The sequence below is a fragment of the Lepidochelys olivacea genome, assembly GCF_965140295.1.
Source record: "Lepidochelys olivacea isolate rLepOli2 genome assembly, chromosome: 11".
Lineage (NCBI taxonomy): Eukaryota > Metazoa > Chordata > Testudines > Cheloniidae > Lepidochelys > Lepidochelys olivacea.
The window spans coordinates 540137-562169 of record NC_140421.1 but is presented as its reverse complement, the minus strand read 5'-3'; the positions used below and the strand labels follow the sequence as shown (position 1 = coordinate 562169).

The window sequence follows — 22033 nt, the reverse complement described above, 5'->3', positions numbered from 1 at the left end:
CCAGCCCTCCAGTCACCCCGGGGCCCAGCCAGGGCCCGCACGGACCAGCCCTCCAGTCACCCCGGGGCCCAGCCAGGGCCCGCACGGACCAGCCCTCCAGACACCCCGGGGCCCAGCCAGGGCCCGCACGGACCAGCCCTCCAGACACCCCGGGGCCCAGCCAGGGCCCGCACGGACCAGCCCTCCAGACACCCCGGGGCCCAGCCAGGGCCCGCACGGACCAGCCCTCCAGACACCCCGGGGCCCAGCCAGGGCCCGCACGGACCAGCCCTCCAGTCACCCCGGGGCCCAGCCAGGGCCCGCACGGACCAGCCCTCCAGTCACCCCGGGGCCCAGCCAGGGCCCGCACGGACCAGCCCTCCAGTCACCCCGGGGCCCAGCCAGGGCCCGCACGGACCAGCCCTCCAGTGACCCCGGGGCCCAGCCAGGGCCCGCACGGACCAGCCCTCCAGTCACCCCGGGGCCCAGCCAGGGCCCGCACGGACCAGCCCTCCAGTCACCCCGGGGCCCAGCCAGGGCCCGCACGGACCAGCCCTCCAGTCACCCCGGGGCCCAGCCAGGGCCCGCACGGACCAGCCCTCCAGTCACCCCGGGGCCCAGCCAGGGCCCGCACGGACCAGCCCTCCAGTCACCCCGGGGCCCAGCCAGGGCCCGCACGGACCAGCCCTCCAGTCACCCCGGGGCCCAGCCAGGGCCCGCACGGACCAGCCCTCCAGTCACCCCGGGGCCCAGCCAGGGCCCGCACGGACCAGCCCTCCAGACACCCCGGGGCCCAGCCAGGGCCCGCACGGACCAGCCCTCCAGTCACCCCGGGGCCCAGCCAGGGCCCGCACGGACCAGCCCTCCAGTCACCCCGGGGCCCAGCCAGGGCCCGCACGGACCAGCCCTCCAGTCACCCCGGGGCCCAGCCAGGGCCCGCACGGACCAGCCCTCCAGTCACCCCGGGGCCCAACCAGGGCCCGCACGGACCAGCCCTCCAGACACCCCGGGGCCCAGCCAGGGCCCGCACGGACCAGCCCTCCAGTCACCCCGGGGCCCAGCCAGGGCCCGCACGGACCAGCCCTCCAGACACCCCGGGGCCCAGCCAGGGCCCGCACGGACCAGCCCTCCAGTCACCCCGGGGCCCAGCCAGGGCCCGCACGGACCAGCCCTCCAGTCACCCCGGGGCCCAGCCAGGGCCCGCACGGACCAGCCCTCCAGTCACCCCGGGGCCCAGCCAGGGCCCGCACGGACCAGCCCTCCAGTCACCCCGGGGCCCAGCCAGGGCCCGCACGGACCAGCCCTCCAGACACCCCGGGGCCCAGCCAGGGCCCGCACGGACCAGCCCTCCAGTCACCCCGGGGCCCAGCCAGGGCCCGCACGGACCAGCCCTCCAGACACCCCGGGGCCCAGCCAGGGCCCGCACGGACCAGCCCTCCAGTCACCCCGGGGCCCAGCCAGGGCCCGCACGGACCAGCCCTCCAGTGATCCCGGGGCCCAGCCAGGGCCCGCACGGACCAGCCCTCCAGTGATCCCGGGGCCCAGCCAGGGCCCGCACGGACCAGCCCTCCAGACACCCCGGGGCCCAGCCAGGGCCCGCACGGACCAGCCCTCCAGTGACCCCGGGGCCCAGCCAGGGCCCGCACGGACCAGCCCTCCAGTCACCCCGGGGCCCAGCCAGGGCCCGCACGGACCAGCCCTCCAGTCACCCCGGGGCCCAGCCAGGGCCCGCACGGACCAGCCCTCCAGTCACACCAGGGCCAGCAGGAGTCAGATGCCGGGGGGGGGGGAGTTAGAGGGGACTGCTGTGGCCCGTTTGGGGCAGGAAGGCTATCCCTGGGGCAGTCTGACGGGGCATGCGCAGGACCCTGCCCAGGGATCCCGAGCCGGCGAGCAATGCAGGGAGAGGGTTAATCCCACTCGTTGGCACAGACACTGCATGCTGGCATGGTACACGTGGACTCCTGGAGCAGGGTGAGTGCCCCACCGCCACACCCCGAGGGGGGCACAGCCCATGGCAGGGGTGATGAGCCACGGCCCCATGTGCCAAAGGGGCCCCAGAGCACCTGGTACTAGCCAGCTTTCTCCCAGAGGCCCCCAGGAGCAGCTCCCTGCATGCCTGCCCTTAGCCCCCCAGTGTCCCCCAAGGAGCTCAGTGAGCAGCTTCCTGAGTGCCCCTTCCCCACTCCCACCCCCCCAGCGCAGCTCCATGGTGCCCCTTCCCCCCACTCCCACCCCCCCAGCGCAGCTCCATGGTGCCCCTTCCCCCCACTCCCACCCCCCCAGCGCAGCTCCATGGTGCCCCTTCCCCCCACTCCCACCCCCCCAGCGCAGCTCCATGGTGCCCCTTCCCCCCACTCCCACCCCCCCAGCGCAGCTCCATGGTGCCCCTTTCCCCCACTCCCACCCCCCCAGCGCAGCTCCATGGTGCCCCTTCCCCCCACTCCCACCCCCCCAGCGCAGCTCCATGGTGCCTCTTTCCCCCACTCCCACCCCCCCAGCGCAGCTCCATGGTGCCCCTTCCCCCACTCCCACCCCCCCAGCGCAGCTCCATGGTGCCCCTTCCCCCACTCCCACCCCCCCAGCGCAGCTCCATGGTGCCCCTTCCCCCACTCCCACCCCCCCAGCGCAGCTCCATGGTGCCCCTTCCCCCCACTCCCACCCCCCCAGCGCAGCTCCATGGTGCCCCTTCCCCCCACTCCCACCCCCCCAGCGCAGCTCCATGGTGCCCCTTCCCCCCACTCCCACCCCCCCAGCGCAGCTCCATGGTGCCTCTTTCCCCCACTCCCACCCCCCCAGCGCAGCTCCATGGTGCCCCTTCCCCCCACTCCCACCCCCCCAGCGCAGCTCCATGGTGCCCCTTCCCCCCACTCCCACCCCCCCAGCGCAGCTCCATGGTGCCCCTTCCCCCCACTCCCACCCCCCCAGCGCAGCTCCATGGTGCCCCTTTCCCCCACTCCCACCCCCCCAGCGCAGCTCCATGGTGCCCCTTCCCCCCACTCCCACCCCCCCAGCGCAGCTCCATGGTGCCCCTTCCCCCCACTCCCACCCCCCCAGCGCAGCTCCATGGTGCCTCTTCCCCCCACTCCCACCCCCCCAGCGCAGCTCCATGGTGCCCCTTCCCCCACTCCCACCCCCCCAGCGCAGCTCCATGGTGCCCCTTCCCCCCACTCCCACCCCCCCAGCGCAGCTCCATGGTGCCCCTTCCCCCCACTCCCACCCCCCCAGCGCAGCTCCATGGTGCCCCTTTCCCCCACTCCCACCCCCCCAGCGCAGCTCCATGGTGCCCCTTCCCCCCACTCCCACCCCCCCAGCGCAGCTCCATGGTGCCCCTTCCCCCCACTCCCACCCCCCCAGCGCAGCTCCATGGTGCCTCTTCCCCCCACTCCCACCCCCCCAGCGCAGCTCCATGGTGCCCCTTCCCCCACTCCCACCCCCCCAGCGCAGCTCCATGGTGCCCCTTCCCCCACTCCCACCCCCCCAGCGCAGCTCCATGGTGCCCCTTCCCCCCACTCCCACCCCCCCAGCGCAGCTCCATGGTGCCCCTTCCCCCCACTCCCACCCCCCCAGCGCAGCTCCATGGTGCCTGTTCCCCCCACTCCCACCCCCCCAGCGCAGCTCCATGGTGCCTGCTGCCCCCTCTCAGCCCCCCCAGCGCAGCTCCATGGTGCCCCTTCCCCCCACTCTCCACCCCCCCAGCATAGCTCCATGGTGCCCCTTCCCCCCACTCTCTGCCCCCCCAGCGCAGCTCCATGGTGCCTGTTCCCCCCACTCCCACCCCCCCAGCGCAGCTCCATGGTGCCTGTTGCCCCCTCTCAGCCCCCCCAGCGTAGCTCCATGGTGCCTCTTCTCCCCACTCTCCCCCCCCCAGCGCCGCTCCATGGTGCCCCTTCCCCCACTCCCACCCCCCCAGCGCAGCTCCATGGTGCCCCTTTCCCCCACTCCCACCCCCTCAGCGCCGCTCCATGGTGCCCCTTCCCCCCACTCTCCGACCCCCCGCAGCGCCGCTCCATGGTGCCCCTTCCCCCCACTCTCCGACCCCCCGCAGCGCCGCTCCATGGTGCTTGTTCCCCCCACTCTCTGCCCCCCCAGCATAGCTCCATGGTGCCCCTTCTCCCCACTCTCTGCCCCCCCAGCGCAGCTCCATGGTGCCTCTTCCCCCCACTCTCCACCCCCCCAGCATAGCTCCATGGTGCCTGTTCCCCCCTCTCAGCCCCCCCCAGCGTTGCTCCATGGTGCCTGTTCCCCCCTCTCAGCCCCCCCAGCGCAGCTCCATGGTGCCTCTTCCCCCCACTCCCACCCCCCCAGCACCGCTCCATGGTGCCCCTTCCCCCCACTCTCCGCCCCCCCCAGCACCGCTCCATGGTGCCTGTTCCCCCCACTCTCCGACCCCCCACAGCACCGCTCCATGGTGCCCCTTCCCCCCACTCTCCGCCCCCCCCAGCACCGCTCCATGGTTCCTGTTCCCCCCACTCTCCGCCCCCCCCAGCACCGCTCCATGGTGCCCCTTCCCCCCACTCTCCGCCCCCCCCAGCACCGCTCCATGGTGCCTGTTCCCCCCACTCTCTGCCCCCCCCAGCGTTGCTCCATGGTGTCTGTTCCCCCCCACTCCCACCCCCCCAGCATAGCTCCATGGTGCCCCTTCCCCCCACTCCCACCCCCCCAGCGCAGCTCCATGGTGCCCCTTCCCCCACTCCCACCCCCCCAGCGCAGCTCCATGGTGCCCCTTCCCCCACTCCCACCCCCCCAGCGCAGCTCCATGGTGCCCCTTCCCCCCACTCCCACCCCCCCAGCGCAGCTCCATGGTGCCCCTTCCCCCCACTCCCACCCCCCCAGCGCAGCTCCATGGTGCCCCTTCCCCCACTCCCACCCCCCCAGCGCAGCTCCATGGTGCCCCTTCCCCCCACTCCCACCCCCCCAGCGCAGCTCCATGGTGCCCCTTCCCCCCACTCCCACCCCCCCAGCGCAGCTCCATGGTGCCCCTTCCCCCACTCCCACCCCCCCAGCGCAGCTCCATGGTGCCCCTTCCCCCCACTCCCACCCCCCCAGCGCAGCTCCATGGTGCCCCTTCCCCCCACTCCCACCCCCCCAGCGCAGCTCCATGGTGCCCCTTTCCCCCACTCCCACCCCCCCAGCGCAGCTCCATGGTGCCCCTTCCCCCCACTCCCACCCCCCCAGCGCAGCTCCATGGTGCCCCTTCCCCCCACTCCCACCCCCCCAGCGCAGCTCCATGGTGCCTCTTCCCCCCACTCCCACCCCCCCAGCGCAGCTCCATGGTGCCCCTTCCCCCACTCCCACCCCCCCAGCGCAGCTCCATGGTGCCCCTTCCCCCCACTCCCACCCCCCCAGCGCAGCTCCATGGTGCCCCTTCCCCCCACTCCCACCCCCCCAGCGCAGCTCCATGGTGCCTGTTCCCCCCACTCCCACCCCCCCAGCGCAGCTCCATGGTGCCCCTTCCCCCACTCCCACCCCCCCAGCGCAGCTCCATGGTGCCCCTTCCCCCCACTCCCACCCCCCCAGCGCAGCTCCATGGTGCCCCTTCCCCCCACTCCCACCCCCCCAGCGCAGCTCCATGGTGCCTGTTCCCCCCACTCCCACCCCCCCAGCGCAGCTCCATGGTGCCCCTTCCCCCCACTCTCCACCCCCCCAGCATAGCTCCATGGTGCCCCTTCCCCCCACTCTCTGCCCCCCCAGCGCAGCTCCATGGTGCCTGTTCCCCCCTCTCAGCCCCCCCAGCGTAGCTCCATGGTGCCTCTTCTCCCCACTCTCCCCCCCCCAGCGCCGCTCCATGGTGCCCCTTCCCCCACTCCCACCCCCCCAGCGCAGCTCCATGGTGCCCCTTCCCCCACTCCCACCCCCCCAGCGCCGCTCCATGGTGCCCCTTCCCCCCACTCTCCGACCCCCCGCAGCGCCGCTCCATGGTGCCCCTTCCCCCCACTCTCCGACCCCCCGCAGCGCCGCTCCATGGTGCTTGTTCCCCCCACTCTCTGCCCCCCCAGCATAGCTCCATGGTGCCCCTTCTCCCCACTCTCTGCCCCCCCAGCGCAGCTCCATGGTGCCTCTTCCCCCCACTCTCCACCCCCCCAGCATAGCTCCATGGTGCCTGTTCCCCCCTCTCAGCCCCCCCCAGCGTTGCTCCATGGTGCCTGTTCCCCCCTCTCAGCCCCCCCCAGCGTTGCTCCATGGTGCCTGTTCCCCCCTCTCAGCCCCCCCAGCGCAGCTCCATGGTGCCTCTTCCCCCACTCTCCACCCCCCCAGCACCGCTCCATGGTGCCCCTTCCCCCCACTCTCCGCCCCCCCCAGCACCGCTCCATGGTGCCTGTTCCCCCCACTCTCCGACCCCCCACAGCACCGCTCCATGGTGCCCCTTCCCCCCACTCTCCGCCCCCCCCAGCACCGCTCCATGGTTCCTGTTCCCCCCACTCTCCGCCCCCCCCAGCACCGCTCCATGGTGCCCCTTCCCCCCACTCTCCGCCCCCCCCAGCACCGCTCCATGGTGCCTGTTCCCCCCACTCTCTGCCCCCCCCAGCGTTGCTCCATGGTGTCTGTTCCCCCCCACTCCCACCCCCCCAGCATAGCTCCATGGTGCCCCTTCCCCCCACTCTCCGCCCCCCCCAGCGTAGCTCCATGGTGCCTGTTCCCCCCACTCTCCGCCCCCCCAGCGTAGCTCCATGGTGCCTCTTCCCCCCACTCTCCGACCCCCCCCAGCGTAGCTCCATGGTGCCTGTCCCCCCCCACTCCCACCCCTCCAGCATAGCTCCATGTTGCCTATTCCCCCCACTCTCCGCCCTCCCCAGTGTAGCTCCATGGTGCCTGTTCCCCCCCCCACCAGTGCAGCTCCATGGTGCCTGTTCCCCCCACTCTCCGCCCCCCCCAGAGTAGCTCCATGGTGCCTGTTCCCCCCCCACTCTCTGCCCCCCCAGCGTAGCTCCATGTTGCCTGTTCCCCCCACTCTCCGCCCCCCCCAGCGTAGCTCCATGGTGCCTGTACACACCCCAGCTCCCTGAGAGCTGCCCCCCAAAGGCCTGGGGCAGAGCAGCTCCAGCAGAGGCCGTTCCCGCGGAGCACTGGCCAGGGTAGGTGCTGTCCCATGCCCTCACCATGCGTTCGCCTGCCAGGCTCTGGGCTGGGGGCTGCGGGCGCCACCCGCCCGGAGGGGCAATGCGAGCATGGCAGCTCTGCGCCCCAGTGCACGTGAGGGATATTCTCGTCCCCAGGACTGGGCCACCACTCCTGCCCCAGGGCCAGCTGCTGCCTGGGGCTGGGGCAATTCCAGCTGTGTATGTGGCCCTTCTGCAGGGGGCAGGTCTGCCCTTCGGCCTCCCGGCAGCCGGCCCTGGGGCCAGGCTGGGCACCCAGCACAGCCCCTGCCACCTGCATCTCGCTTTCCATTCTGCTGGCAGAGAACAAGAGGCGCCTGGCTGGCGTGAGGTGGGGAACGTTCCCCCCGCAGGGGGCCCTGCCACTGAACCCGGTCGGGATGGGACAGGCTGGCTGCGGGGCTCAGGAAGGGAAGCTGGGGTGCTGGTTATGGACCAGTCCCAGGGCCGGAGGACTGGCTTGCTCAGGGATATGGGGCCTTTCACCCCGGGACCAAATCGGGACACTTACTGGCGCTGTTTGCGGGTGACTGGATTTCTCATGGGGATGGGGGCGGGAGGGGGCCCCGACTGTGGGCTGGGCTGGGGGATTGCAGAGCTGAGGCGGGTGCGCTGGGAGGCTTGGGGCTGCGTTTTGCAGCTGGGGCAGGGGGGGCACAAAGAAGCGTCACCTCCCTCCAGCTGCTGCAGGACCCCCTGCCCCAGGCGTCGCAGGCTGCAGCCAGCCCCAGCCCATGTGCTCTTTGTGTTGCTGTGAGTTGTATTAATTTATTACTGACTGAACGGGGACATCCAACCTGGGATGACCCTGCCCTGCCCCCGGACTGGAGCTGGGCCCCAGGAGGCTGCTGGATCTGGACAGAGCCCGAGGAGGCTGGGGCAACGGGGCCGTTTGCTTGGCGTGGTCGGTGCAGCCCGAGGGGCTCCCCCAGCTCGCGTCCCTCCCGCCGTCGCGGCCCCATCTGTCACTGGGCGTGCCCTCAAACGCCCCCCTGGGAGCCCAGCCAGCGGACAGGAACCGCTGCTGCTTCCTGCCCCCCAGCAGAGGGGCCCCAGCAAATCGACTGGGACCAGGGAACTCCTGTCCCCCCTTCCCTCGGGGTAGGGTCGTACCTGCGTGCTCAGCCGCAGCCTGGCAGGCCCCCTCCCCGTCTAGCCGTGGGACGCTGCATGTTTCTCTTGCCCCGGTGCCCAGGACCCTCGCGCCCTGGTTTCTTTCTCCCTTTTCAGTCTTTTTGTAAATGTGCCAAACGCTGCCGGGCCAGAGCCGCGCAGTAAAGAGCCTTTTGGAGCCGCGCCCCTCTGTCTGTGCTTGTGGGGCTGAGCTCGGCGCGGAGGGGCTGCAGCTGGTGCCCCCACCCCATGGGGTGCCTCAGAGCCAGGATTGGCCCAGGGTGCTGTCAGTCTCTGCAGCACTGGGTGGGACAGGGTTCCCCAATGACCCCCACGTGCTGGTGGCAGGGGACCAGGGAGTGGGGCATGGAATGGGGACCCGCCGCAATGGGCCTGGCAGAGTCACCAGCCTGGGGACCAGGGAAAGGCCCCACCTCCATGTGCCCCTCATCCCTCCAGCTCTCACTATGGGGGGGTGGGGGGCATGGCCATGATTGAGGGGAGGGGAAGCTGCCAGGTGATTTGGGGACCTACAGGGGCTGGGCAGTGCCAGGTGATTTGGGGGGGGGGCTATGAGGGCTTGGCCCTGCCAGGTGATTTGGGGGCATATGGGGCTGGGCAGTGCCAGGTGATTTGGGGGGCATACAGGGCAGGGGAACTGCCAAGTGATTTGGGGACGTATGGGGGTATCCTGGAGTCCCAGGCTGGGGGCTCGGGCACCCACTGAGTGACGCCAGCCAGGGCTCTGGGGCAGCGTCTCCCCTCAGGGCCACTCCCCAGGGCCAGGAGCCTGCCCGGCTTCAGCCCCTCCTCCCGCTGCTCCCCACCCCACAGTGAGTACCCCTGGACAGGACCCCTGGGGAGCCTGCCCCCCACTCGCAGCCAGCCGTGACTCCCAGCCAGCATGGGACACAGACGGGTTATTAGTCGTGGGGACTCCAGCGTAGGACAGAGCTTGTGAGCACAGAAATCAGGGACCTGCTGCAAAGTCCAGCTCGGGGGGACCCAGAGCTCCGGGTGTCCCCTCCCCGCAAGTCCCCAACCAGGTGACTGACTCGCTTCCAGCAGCCCGGCCTCCGTCACCCCCAGCTGCGCCCCTGCGGCCTTTGCCTCCTTCCCGGGCAAACAGGTCCCCTGGTCTCTGTTCCCCAGCACGCCGGCTGGCTCTGGCAGGGGAGGGGCCCGACGGTCAGCTGCCGGGATTCAGGGTGTCGGCTGGCCATGCCTCCACGTAGGAGCCAGAGAAGGGACATGCCACTGCTTCCAGGAGCTGCTTGAGGTAAGCGCTGCCTGGAGCCTGCACCTTTGACCCCCTCCCATGCCCCAACCCGCTGCCCCTGCCCTGATCCCCCTCTCGCCCTCCAAACCCCTTGGTTCCAGCCTGGATCACCCTCCTGCACCCCCAAACACTCATCCCCAACCCCACCCCAGAGCCCGCACCCCCAGCTGGAGCCCTCACCCCCTCCCACACCCCACACCCCAATTTTGTGAGCATTCATGGCCTCACCATACAATTTACATACCCAGATGTGGCCCTAAGGTCAGAAAGTTTGACCATCCCAACCTAGATACTTGAGTAACACACAGGGGAAACTGAGGAACACACAATATTCAGAGAAAACATGAAGAACTTTCCTAATTTGTCACAGGGGCAGGAGCACTGCCAGGGATTTGGAGGTGTACAGGACGGGGGATGGAGGGAGAGTCTGTGGGTGCTGGGGGCAGGGGACACCTGCTCCCTTGCCCACACAAGGGCACCATCTGGATATAGTTCCTCTCTGTTAAGTCCCAGCCCCCCTCCACCCTCCCCCCCAGTGCTGCCCCACCCAAGTGCGTGGAAGCTGCTGGAGGAGCCCCTGTTGGGGCTCAGCACCCCCACCCCAGGGAGAATTGCCGGCCCAGTTCCTTTCTGCCCATACCCCCATGGAGCTTTGTGGGGGAGAAGCGGGGCCTTTCCCTGGTCCCCAGGCTGGTGACTCACTGCCAGGCCCCTCAGCTGCTCCCCCCTGCAGCCCCTCTATCGCAAGGTGCAGGGGTGGGGAGCGGAAATGGAGGCCTGCCCTCATGTTGCTGAGGAACAGGGAAGTGTAGGGTCCCACTGGGAGGTCAGTTCAGCCACATTGGGAATGGGGGTCACCCCAGAGCACCCCCTGCCCAGGGCCGGGCAGCCCTGCTTGCTCAGGACACCGCCCCGCTCAGGGGGTGGTGGGGGGCAGCAGGATGTCCCCCAGCAACGTGGGGCACTGGAGTGGTTAATGGGCAGCCTCCGCCGTTGCCAGCCAGGACCCATCTGTCCAGCCGCAGTCAGGTTCCTCCGATGCCAGCACCTAATGCCCTGCAGGGGAGAAGGGGAGGTCAGGGAGCAACTGACCCACCCCCGTCCAGAGACCCCCTCCCACCATGACCTGGCAGGGCCACGGACCCCAATGGGTGGGGTGGGGCCCCGTGGCAGAGACGGATCCTGGGTGGGGGCGAGGGGGCCCCCAGCACAGTGATTGACCCCAAGCGAGGCATGGAGGGGCCGCGCGGCAGAGCGATGGACCCCGGATGGGGAGGGGGCCCCATGGCAGAACGACGGATCCAGGCCGGCTGGGGAGGGGGCCCCATGGCAGAGCGACGGATCCAGGCCGGCTGGGGAGGGGGCCCCATGGCAGAACGACGGATCCAGGCCGGCTGGGGAGGGGGCCCCATGGCAGAGCGACGGATCCAGGCCGGCTGGGGAGGGGGCCCCATGGCAGAACGACGGATCCAGGCCGGCTGGGGAGGGGGCCCCATGGCAGAACGACGGATCCAGGCCGGCTGGGGAGGGGGCCCCATGGCAGAACGACGGATCCAGGCCGGCTGGGGAGGGGGTCCCATGGCAGAACGACGGATCCAGGCCGGCTGGGGAGGGGGTCCCATGGCAGAGCGACGGATCCAAGCCGGGTGGGAAGGGGGCCTGCCGCAGAACGATGGACCCTGGGTGGGGAGGGGGCCCCACAGCAGAGCAAAGGATCCAGGCTGGGCGAGCAGAGGCCCCGTGGCAGCGACGGACCCCGGCCAGGGGCCCCACAGTCGGGGGACAGGAGTTGCCCGGGCTGCCAGGCACACCCATGGTGGAGCCTCGGTGCTGCGCCCACAGACGCGGCTGGGACACACGCGTACCTCGCACGGTGAGCGGGGCCTTGGAGCGGGCTCTGCCGACAGAGACCTTCAGCTCTCCGCTCGTGCTGGGCGAGGGCCGGCGCAGAGCCAGCCTGTGCTCGTGGCCCACGCTCGCCATGTGGCAGCACCTCTCCGTTCGGGCTCCACGGGGCGTGCGCGGTGGGGGGCGGACACCTCGCACTCAGACCGGGCCCCAGCGGGGGCCAGCACCTCCACGTTCCGCAGCATCCGGAGCTCCTTGGCTGCAAGGCCACAGCGGCCCGCCAAGGGCGCGCCCAGCCGGGCCCAGGCAGCTCCCAGTGGCACCCAGCCCCACGAACGGTGCCAGCCTCCTCCCGCCCAGGGCCAGCCCCACCCTCCTGCCCCGGCCCCCCGCGCCTCACCCTCCACCAGCAGGCGCGCGGTGCAGCGGTCGTCAAAGGCGTCGCAGGTGTAGGAGGCCTCGTCCTCGGGCCCCACCCGGTGGATGATGAGGGTCCGAGAGCCGTCCAGGCTGCAGATCTCGTACTTGTCGCTGGCGAAGATCTCGGTGTCTCCGCGAAACCAGCGCACGCGGCCGCGCGCCTGGGACACCGTGCACTCCAGCGTGGCCTTGTGCCGCACCAGCGCCGTCTTGTCGCGCAGCGGCTTGACGATCCGGACAGGGAGTGCTGCCGAGGGGAGGCGCCTGTGAGCCGCGGGGATGGGAGGGGACCAGCGAGGGGCTGGGGCCTGGGGTCACTCCCACCTCCCTCCCCCGGAACCCAGTGCTAGCCCTCCCAGCCCGCAGCAAAACCCCAGCTCGGCGCTCGCCCGGCCCTCAGCCGGCACCTACCAGGCGCACTACACCTGCCATCCACTCGCCCCTTCCCCGCACACCGTCCAGCCCCCCCTGCTGCCCACCTAGTCCCCCCCCAGGGCTTTGTGGGGACACATTACCCTCCACCTGCAGGCTGGCTTCGGAGGCAGCTGCCTTGGCGACAAACCGGATGCATCCCGCGTCCTCCGGGCGCACGTTGCAGATGAGCAGGAAGTGCCTGGGGCCTGTGGAGGAAGGCGCTGGCGTGACGCCGTGCACCGCGACCCAGCCGTTGCTGGGACGACGGGTGAGCAGCCCCCTGCCCCTGGCTGGGACGGGCAGATGGGGAGGGATAAGCAGGGAGATCTCCTTGGGGCTGGTGCCCCACCCTAGAGAGCCACAGAGTCTGGGGCTAATACAGGGTTAATGAAGGGCCCAAGCCTGGCGGGTGTGAGTGACCTCAGCTGGACTCTGGCGCCCCCCGCGCTGAGAGATGCCTGGGGCAGCAGGCAGTGGGAGAGGCAGTGTACGTGTGCGTGTGAGCGTGTGCGTGTGCGAGCGTGTGTCACAGTGAACCAGTGTGCCCGTGTGCACATGCATGTAACAGTCACCATGTGGGCATGTGTGTGAACTAGGCACCAGCTTGTGCATTCGTGCATGTGCGAGGGAGCCAGTGTAGGCACCGGTGAGCCACGGCGCTGTCCGTTCACCGTGTCTGGTGGGCTGAGCAAAGCGAGGCCTTAGGCTTGTCTCCAGGCAGCCATTCCTGCGACCCGAGCCTGGGTGACTCCAAAGCGCCCAAGCTCCCTAACGTGTGGAGATGCGCAGCCTGGGTGTGGGGCCGGTTAATCTGGCGTGGCACCCTGCCTGCGGAGCCGGCACATCCACAGGGAAAGCTGCTGTGCCAGAGCTGCCCGGGGCTTGTTCCCATGTAGACAGGCTCTTGCGGTGAGGACACACTGTCTAATGGGCGAGTGCCACCAGCCCATTGATTCCAGCCCGCTGGGGACTGGTCTGGGCCTGGTTGGGCAGAGCCCCCTGAGCTGGGTGACAAACACCACCAGGAAACGGACACACGGAGCGCCTGGCACCTGGCGAGCAGGGTCACGGCTTCAGCCACCTCTGTAACTGTCTATAGACCCACGAACTATCTGGGGGCAGCCGCTGACATCGTCCAGCACAGCACTCCCCCAGCTCGTCTCTGCCCCGCTTTCCCCTGGAGTTTAAACCCTGGCGCATATGGTGCGTCTACACTGCCAGGGAGGTGCCAGTGTGGCATGGGACGGCAGAGCCCAGCCAGCGTTAGTCTGGCTAGCACGGGTAACAGCAATAGTGTAGGCACAGTGGCACAGGCTAGCAGCCCACGCACAAGCCCCCCGGGGACCCTGTGTATGTATTCGAGTGGCTAGCCCGTGCCACCACGTCTGCACTGCTGCTGGTACCCAGGCCAGCGAGATTAAATACCCCTGCTACAATCTCACCGTCTCTTCCAGTTAGACTTACCCCGGCAGACAGGGAAGAAATGAAGAAGGGGGAATGGCCATGCACACAGATCCCCTGGTGGGGGAAGAAGTGTGTGTGGGGGGTCACACAGAGGCCCCTGTCAGGAAGAGAGAAGGGGGACCTGCCATGGGGAGGAGGGGGAATGGGGACACACAGAGCCCCTGGCAGGAGGAGTGAATGGAAGACATGGGAGGGCATTGGGGACCCTCTCAGGAGGAGAGAAGGGGGACCTGCCATGGGGAGGAGGGGGAATGGGGGCACACAGAGCCCCAGAAGGAGGGAGGGTCTGGGCTGTGTTGCAGGAGTCACTGAGGTTGCGGATGGGGTGGGGCACAGGGAGCTGCGGAGGGGGTTGGAGGAATGCAGGAGCCCCAGGGAGTGCCCTGAGCTCAGCCTGCCCAAGCTCTGTGATCCTCTAGCCAGGCCACGCCACTCCAGGAACTCCCTGCGGTGAGTGTCGGTGTGGGTGTGAGTGACAGTCCTGTGGCACCTGACAGACTAACAGACGTCTTGGAGCATCAGCTTTCGTGGGTGAATGCCACAGGACGCTTTGCCGCTTTTACAGATCCAGACGAACACGGCTACCCCTCTGGTGTGAGTGAGGCAGGCAGAGTGGGACAGTGAGCAGCAGGGACACCAGGGCCCCCGGGAGCGGCCTGGCTGGGGGGGACACTCACCCTCTTGCCGAATTTTCACAGTGCTGGTGACTTTGATTTTCTCACCGCCTCTGAACCACTCGCCCTTCACGTCCTCGTGCGACACCTGGCAGGTGAAGACGGCGTTCTCGTTCTCGCGCACAAGCACGTCCGCCAGCTCCTGCACAATCTGCACCTGGCGCTCTGCAAGGGGGACAGGGCCAGAGCGTGGGCCCTGGCGGGACAGGAACAAACCCCTGGGGTGTCCACCCCCACACAGCTCTGCAGGGGCCCTGGTGTGACTAAGGGAAGCCCCATGCCCCAGCTCAGAGCCCAGGGGCCACCCCCAGCTCTCAGCCTCCCCCCCACTGTCCCCCACCCCCCGGGAGTCCCCTCGGCTGCCCCGTCGTACCGTAGACCCGCAGCGTGGCGGAGGCCCGGCAGCCGCCTGCATCGCACGTGTACTCCCCTGCGTCGTCCAGGCTGCAGTGGCTGAGCTGCAGAAAGCGCCGCCGACCCACTGAGTTGATGCGGCACTTGGGCCCCGCTCGCAGCTCCGTCCCGTCCTGCCAGGGAACGCGGAGCAGGACGCAGTCACTGGGCTGCCGGGGGGCTGGGGCCATGCAGAGGGCAGGGGCCCCGGCAGGCAGCCTGGGAGGGACGGGGCAGGACGAGGAGCTCGGGGCTGAGCTTGGCCATGCAGTGACACCGCCCGCCAGGAGGCAGGGGAGCCCGTGGCTGGGGCACCCCCCTGCAGCTCGTCCCCACGTGGGTCACCCTCCCTCTGAGCTTTAAGCTGGTCCTGGCCCAGGGCAGAACGCCTGCCTGCAGCCCAGAGGGGCCCCGGGCCGGGTGAGGCCAGGCCCTGGGGTCCAGATGTTTTCACACAGCCGCCCTCACCTTGTACCACTTCACCTCCGCAATGGGGCGGGACAGCTCGCACTCGAAGCTGGCAGCCCCTGTCTCAGGGACACCCACATCTCGGGGGGCCTTCACCATGGCAACTGGTGGCTCTGAGAGGAGAGGAGACACAGGCCCAAGAGTTAACCAGATGCAAGGAGCTCAACTCAGGAGTGGGACCAGAAGGGCACAGGACGCTGCTGCGGAGAAGCTCACAGCACTGGCGTCCCCAGTGGGGCACTGCTGTGGAGAAGCTCACAGCACTGGCGTCCCCAGTGGGGCACTGCTGTGGAGAAGCTCACAGCACTGGCGTCCCCAGTGGGGCACTGCTGTGGAGAAGCTCACAGCACTGGCGTCCCCAGTGGGGCACTGCTGTGGAGAAGCTCACAGCGGGGAGGTCGCGGCTGGGCCCTGCTTCGCTGCAAGTGCTGGCCCGTGCCTGTGATCTGCTCTTAGGGCAGGGGCTGCAGACCCCAGTACACAGGCTGCAGCAGCAGGGTCTGACACGTGGCCCGACCCACAGACAAGCCCCACCTCTGACGGTCAGGTGGGCGCTGGAACGCAGGGTGTCGGCGGTGAAGGTGACAGTGCCCGAATCCTCCAGCGTGAGCCCCAGCAGCCTCAGGCTGTGCACACAGCCCGCGGCGCTGACCCGGCAGGTCCGGCTCGGCTTCACCCGGATGCCGTCCCGTGTCCACATCCCGGGCACATCAGCATGGGACAGCTCCAGCTGGAACGTGGCCGTCTCCTTCTCAAAGGTCTCCACGTCCGACAGTGGCTTCCGCACAGACACCTTTCGGGCTGCAGGGGAGAGAGAGCGGCGCTGGGGGCAGCGATGGGTCCGCACCCGGACCGGTGCCGGGGGCAGGGATGGGTCCGCACCCGGACCGGTGCCGGGGGCAGGGATGGGTCCGCACCCGGACCGACGCCAGGGGGCAGGGATGGGTCCGCACCCGGACCGGCGCCAGGTGGGCAGCGATGGGTCCGCACCCGGACCGGCGCCGGGGGGCAGGGATGGGTCCGCACCTGGACCGGCGCCGGGGGGCCGGGGGGCAGGGATGGGTCCGCACCCGGACCGACGCCAGGGGGCAGGGATGGGTCCGCACCCGGACCGGCGCCAGGGGGCAGCGATGGGTCCGCACCCGGACCGACGCCAGGGGGCAGGGATGGGTCTGCACCCGGACCGGCGCCAGGTGGGCAGCGATGGGTCCGCACCCGGACCGACGCCAGGGGGCAGCGATGGGTCCGCACCCGGACCGACGCCAGGGGGCAGGGATGGGTCCGCACCCGGACCGGCGCCAGGGGGCAGGGATGGGTCCGCACCCGGACCGACGCCAGGGGGCAGGGATGGGTCCGCACCCGGACCGACGCCAGGGGGATAGGGATGGGTCTGCTCCTGGACTGGCACCTGTGGGGGCAGGGATGGGTCTGCACCTGGACCAACACTGGGAGGCAGCAATAGGTCTGCACCAAGGGGATGGGCCAGCCATGAGCCCCCACAGCCCATCCCAGGGATGACTCCCAGCCAGCTGCAGCTGCCAGGGAACTTCCCTGAGATACAGCCTCAGACGCTCGGCTACCATTTGAATCCCCTGCCCACCTCAGGCCACCCCACAGCCTCCCCGCACCACCCCCACTGCCCTCTCCAGGCCACCCCACACACACCATTACCTCCCCTCCGCACCACCCACACCCTCCCCTCCCTGCAGCCTCTCCCATCCTTGGCACGGCCTGGCCAGGCCCTACTGCAGTAAAGCTGCCCCAGAGCCAGGGCAGGGTCACCTACGCTCCACTCTCAGCTTGGCCTGCGTCCGGTCATGGAGGCTCTCGCAGCGGTAGGTGCCGCGGTCCGAGGGGCTGAGGCTGCGAATGGTCAGGACCCGTCTGCACCCGGCCTCCTGCAGCTGGTACTTGCAGCCCGGCTGGATGAGCACCCCCTGCTTCAGCCACTGCACCTCGCCGGCCTCGCGGCTCAGCTCCACCTCGAGCTGCGCGTCCTGCAGCTCCTCGGCCACCACATCCTGCAGCTTCCGCACAAACAGCACCTGGGCCTCTGCAAGGCACCGCAGGGCAGGACTTCCAGCGGGCCCGACGGGCAGCCCTGGGAAGCCCCCGCCGCCCAGACCCTGTGAGAGACCCTCTGGGGAACTACCCCCCAGGAACTACACTCCCGTCCAACAGCCCAGAACGTGTGAAAAACCCACCCTGCCATTCCCGCCACCCCCAGGAGACCTCTTGGCACCCACCCCAAGCCATCCTAGACCCCTCCCATGAGAGACCCCTCCCAACAAAATACCTCCCTCTGGGAGAGACCCCCTGTGACGAAGTGGGAATGTTCTTAATGTTTTCTCTGAATACTCTGCGCGTGCCTCAGTTTCCCCTATGCAGTTCTTAAGTCTCTAGGTGGGGGGATCAGGGGGTGTGATTGTGGCAGAGCCCTAGAGGGCCAGTGTGATGGGGTCTGCACAGAGAATGGCTGACACCCTGTCTCCTGGCCACTGATGGCCTGGGCCCCTCCCCTGCAAAGGGGCCAACTGAAGGGGTTGGAGAACAAAGAGATCAGGTGGCCTCAGGGCCTGGGAAAGGGACAAAGCCCAGACGAGGGGCGGGAGAGTTTCAGTTGGAAGCTGGCTGGGGAAATGTGGGGAGGCTCAGAGGTCCTGTCCTCTGTACCTACAGGTTCTGTGCTGTGTGAGCTTCTTGCCCTGGGAAGAGGAGGCTTCCCCAGAGTCCTGACTGGCTTCGTATGGAGCCGTTCCAGAGCATTGCCCGGGGACTCTGTGACACCCCCAAACAGGATGGACCCTCCCTGAGACTCCATCCCCAACGAGACAGACCCCGAGAACCATGGCCTGACACCCCCTCGCATCCCTCTGTCCCTCAATGAGATTCCCCCCAAGACACACACACTTGGCTAGGATGGGCTGTGGCCAGCCCCAGGCCCCTACCCTTGACACTCAGCCAGGTGGGCCCACCCTAGGCTCCTCCCCTTGCACGCTCAGACAGGCCACCCCACCCCAGGCCCCTCCCTTGCACACTTAGCCAGGCCACCCTGCCCCAGGCCCCTCCCTTGCACACTTAGCCAGGCCACCCGTGCCCCAGGCCCCTCCCTTGCACACTTAGCCAGGCCACCCTGCCCCAGGCCCCTCACCTTGCACACTTAGCCAGGCCACCCTGCCCCAGGCCCCTCCCTTGCACACTTAGCCAGGCCACCCGTGTCCCAGGCCCCTCCCTTGCACACTTAGCCAGGCCACCCGTGCCCCAGGCCCCTCCCTTGCACACTTAGCCAGGCCACCCGTGCCCCAGGCCCCTCACCTTGCACACTTAGCCAGGCCACCCGTGCCCCAGGCCCCTCCCTTGCACACTTAGCCAGGCCACCCATGCCCCAGGCCCCTCACCTTGCACACTTAGCCAGGCCACCCGTGCCCCAGGCCCCTCCCTTGCACACTTAGCCAGGCCACCCGTGCCCCAGGCCCCTCACCTTGCACACTTAGCCAGGCCACCCGTGCCCCAGGCCCCTCCCTTGCACACTTAGCCAGGCCACCCGTGCCCCAGGCCCCTCACCTTGCATGCTCAGACAGGTGGCCCCACCCCAGGGTCTTCACATGCACGCTCAACCAGGTGGCTCCGCCCCATGCTCCTCCCTTGCACACTCAGACAAGTGGCCCCTCCTCCAGGCGCCTCCTTAGCACACTCAGAGAAGCCACCCTGTCCCAGTCCCCTCCCTTGCACACTTAGCCAGGCAACCCCGGCCCAGGCCCCTCACCTTGCACGCTCAGCCGGGCTGTGCTCACAAGGCCCTCAGCGCGGGCTGTCACGGTGGCTGCGTCCCCCAGCTGGCACTGCCGGATGGTCAGGGCGTGGCACAGCCCGTTCCTGGTCACCACCAGCCGCTCGCAGGGGGTGACAGCCTGGCCGTTCAGCTGCCACGTCAGGGCCACGTCATCCGGGGACACCAGGCACTTGAAGGTGGCATCATCCCCCTCCAGCACTGTCCGGTTGAGCAGCTCCGAGATGATCTCCACCACCCTGGGCACTGGGGTCAGAGCGGGTGAGAGCGGGAAGCTCCCTCTGGGCCTCTGGCCCATCTCCCCCCACATCCCGCTCGACCCCTCCCTCCCCCACACCTGCTTGCCCCCCACCCCCGCTCACACCCCCTCCCCTGCACCCCGCTCGCCCCCTCCCCCCACACACCACCTCCGCCAGCGCCCCGCTCATCCTCCTCCCCCTGCACACCACACAGCTCTCTCCCCCAGCACCCCTGGTTCCACTCTCCTGACCCCCCACTTTCAGTCCCTGCTCCCTCTGGCCCTGCCCCCTCCCTCCATCCCGTTCCACATCACTCAGCCACTCCCGGCTGCTGGGAGCCAGCGTGGGCTGCAAGAGGGCGCCTGGCTCTGCACCCCCACCCCGGGCACAACCTGCACCCCCCAGTGCCCAGCCAAGGGCAGCGCCCAGGCTCAGAGCAGCTGAGTGAAGGGCACCCTGGGCAAGAAATGGGTGATGCTGTTTGGAGGAGCTCATGCCCCCTCCCCCAGCGCATGGCACCCACCTGGGATTGGTACGTCCCTCCCCAGATCCAGAGAGCCACGGCCACAAAATACCCCCTTTCCCTGGGCCGGTGTGACTGGGCTGTCAGTGCGTCCCTCCCCTCCCATGGGGCACAGCCCAGCCATGGGGACCCGCCTGCCTCACGCCAGCTTGGGGACTGCAGTGCACTCTGTTGGGGGTCAGGCCACTGGGCTGGGACGGGTCTTGGGAGGGGGGCTGGGTCACAGAGGCTGTGTCTGCGGGGGAGTTGGAAGGTCCCTGGAGCTGGTCTGGTCTCGGGGGTTCAGGGCCCTAGGGCTGAGGGCTGAGCCCTGGTGGCTGGGCTGGGCCCCAAGGGCTGGGCTGGGTCTCAGGGGATCAGGTCCCTGGAGCTGGTCTGATCTGGGGGTGTCAGGGCCCCAGGGGCAGTGGATCAGGGCCCCACGGCTGAGGGCTGGGTCTCAAGGCTGAGGGCTGGGCTTTGGGGGCTGGGTTGGGTCTCGGGGGTTCAGGTCCCTGGAGCTGGTCTGGTCTTGGGGGGTCAGGGTCCCCAGGCTGAGGGCTGGGCCCCAGGGGCAGTGGATCAGGTCCCTGGAACTGAGAGCTGGGCTGGGGGGGGGGGTCAGGGCCTTGGGGCTGAGGTTGGGCCCCAGGGGCAGTGGATCAGGGCTCCGGGGCTGAGGACTGGGTCTCAAGGCTGAGGGCTGGGCCTCGGGGGCTGGGTTGGGTCTCGGGGGTTCAGGTCCCTGGAGCTGGTCTGGTCTTGGGGGGTCAGGGCCCCCAGGCTGAGGGCTGGGCCCCAGGGGCAGTGGATCAGGTCCCTGGAACTGAGGGCTGGGCTGGGGGGGGGTCAGGGCCTTGGGGCTGAGGTTGGGCCCCAGGGGCAGTGGATCAGGGCTCCGGGGCTGAGGACTGGGTCTCAAGGCTGAGGGCTGAGCCTCGGGGGCTGGGTTGGGTCTCGGGGGTTCAGGTCCCTGGAGCTGGTCTGGTCTTGGGGGGGTCAGGGCCCCCAGGCTGAGGGCTGGGCCCCAGGGGCAGTGGATCAGGTCCCTGGAACTGAGGGCTGGGCTGGGGGGGGGTCAGGGCCTTGGGGCTGAGGTTGGGCCCCAGGGGCAGTGGATCAGGGCTCCGGGGCTGAGGACTGGGTCTCAAGGCTGAGGGCTGAGCCTCGGGGGCTGGGTTGGGTCTCGGGGGTTCAGGTCCCTGGAGCTGGTCTGGTCTGGGGGGGTCAGAGCCCCGGGGCTGAGGTTGGGCCCCAGGGGGATCAAGTCCCTGGAGCAGGGCCCCATGGCCCCGTGACTCACCCTGCACAGTCAGCGTGGCCAGCGTCCGGTCATCCTTGGACTCGCAGGAGTACTCGCCGGCGTCCTCAGGCCCCACGTTGCTCAGAGCCAGGGAGCGCTCCCGCCCCTCTGCCTTGATCTCCCACCTGCCGCTGGACTCCAGCTCCTGCCCATCCTTCAGCCACACCACCTGCCCCTTGGCCTTGCACAGCTCGCACCACAGCAGCGCCGTCTCGCCCACGTGCGCCTGCACGTCCGACAGGCCTCGCACAAATTTCACCAGCAGCTCTGGGAACACGAGCAGAGGCCAGTCGGTATCTGTGCCCCAGCTGGGGGGCCCCCCCGCTGCCATGGGGTGGCCCTGTCCTGCCCCAGCCCTGCTCTGCCCTGGGGCTGCAGGGCTGCTGCCTGGGACTCCCCCCGGTGCCGCTGCCCTCACCTTTCACGCTCACTTCAAACTGCATCTGGTCATGGCGGGAGAGGCAGGTGTAGAGGCCGGCGTCGTCCTTGCCCACGTTGCTCAGCACCAGGCTCTGCACCCGGCCCTCTCGCCGCAGCTCGCAACGCTGCCCTGCTGCTAGGGGCTGCCGGGGGCCCCTCCAGCTCACTGAGGCCTGCTCCTTGGAGACAATGGCTGAGAGCACGGCACTGCCCCCCTCCAGCACCAGCACCTTCTCCGGCTTCTCCTGCTTGTTCACAAACACCACTGGAGCCTCTGCGGAGACAGAACCATGAGCAGGGAGCCGGGCGCAGGCAGGAGCCGGGCCAGGGAGCCAGGCAGGGGCCAGGCGCTGGCTAGAGCTGGGCAAGGAGCTGGGCACTGTCAGGATCCAGGCATGTAGCAGGGCAGGGAGCCAGGCAGGGAGCTGGGCACAGGCAGGAGCCGGGCAGGGAACCAGGCAGGGAGCTGGGTAGAGAGCCAGGCACAGGCAGGAGCAGGGTGGGGAGTCAGGCGCTGGCAGGGAGCCAGGCATGGAGCTGGGCGCTGGCAGGGAGCCAGGCAGGGAGCTGGTTGCTGGCAGGGAGCTGGGCACAGGCAGGGGGCCGGTCAGGGAGCTGGGCAGAGAG

The 22033-nt window shown here is 69.5% G+C and overlaps 1 protein-coding gene across 1 annotated transcript in view; it reads right to left on the bottom strand.

Moving 5' to 3' along the window:
- Positions 1 to 10028: 10028 nt before the first annotated feature.
- The window catches only part of OBSL1 (obscurin like cytoskeletal adaptor 1), a 58123-nt gene continuing 46118 nt past the window's right edge, over positions 10029 to 22033 (bottom strand). The window contains exons 14-24 of the mRNA XM_084642721.1: positions 21405 to 21680; positions 20987 to 21253; positions 18919 to 19188; positions 16939 to 17205; positions 15687 to 15953; positions 15153 to 15265; positions 14665 to 14818; positions 14295 to 14456; positions 12255 to 12359; positions 11720 to 11986; positions 10029 to 10527 (exon numbers count right to left, since the gene is read on the bottom strand). Coding sequence (XP_084498847.1) covers positions 10520 to 10527; positions 11720 to 11986; positions 12255 to 12359; positions 14295 to 14456; positions 14665 to 14818; positions 15153 to 15265; positions 15687 to 15953; positions 16939 to 17205; positions 18919 to 19188; positions 20987 to 21253; positions 21405 to 21680 — 2156 coding nt within the window. The 3' untranslated portion in view covers positions 10029 to 10519. The remainder of the gene's footprint in view (positions 10528 to 11719; positions 11987 to 12254; positions 12360 to 14294; positions 14457 to 14664; positions 14819 to 15152; positions 15266 to 15686; positions 15954 to 16938; positions 17206 to 18918; positions 19189 to 20986; positions 21254 to 21404; positions 21681 to 22033) is intronic.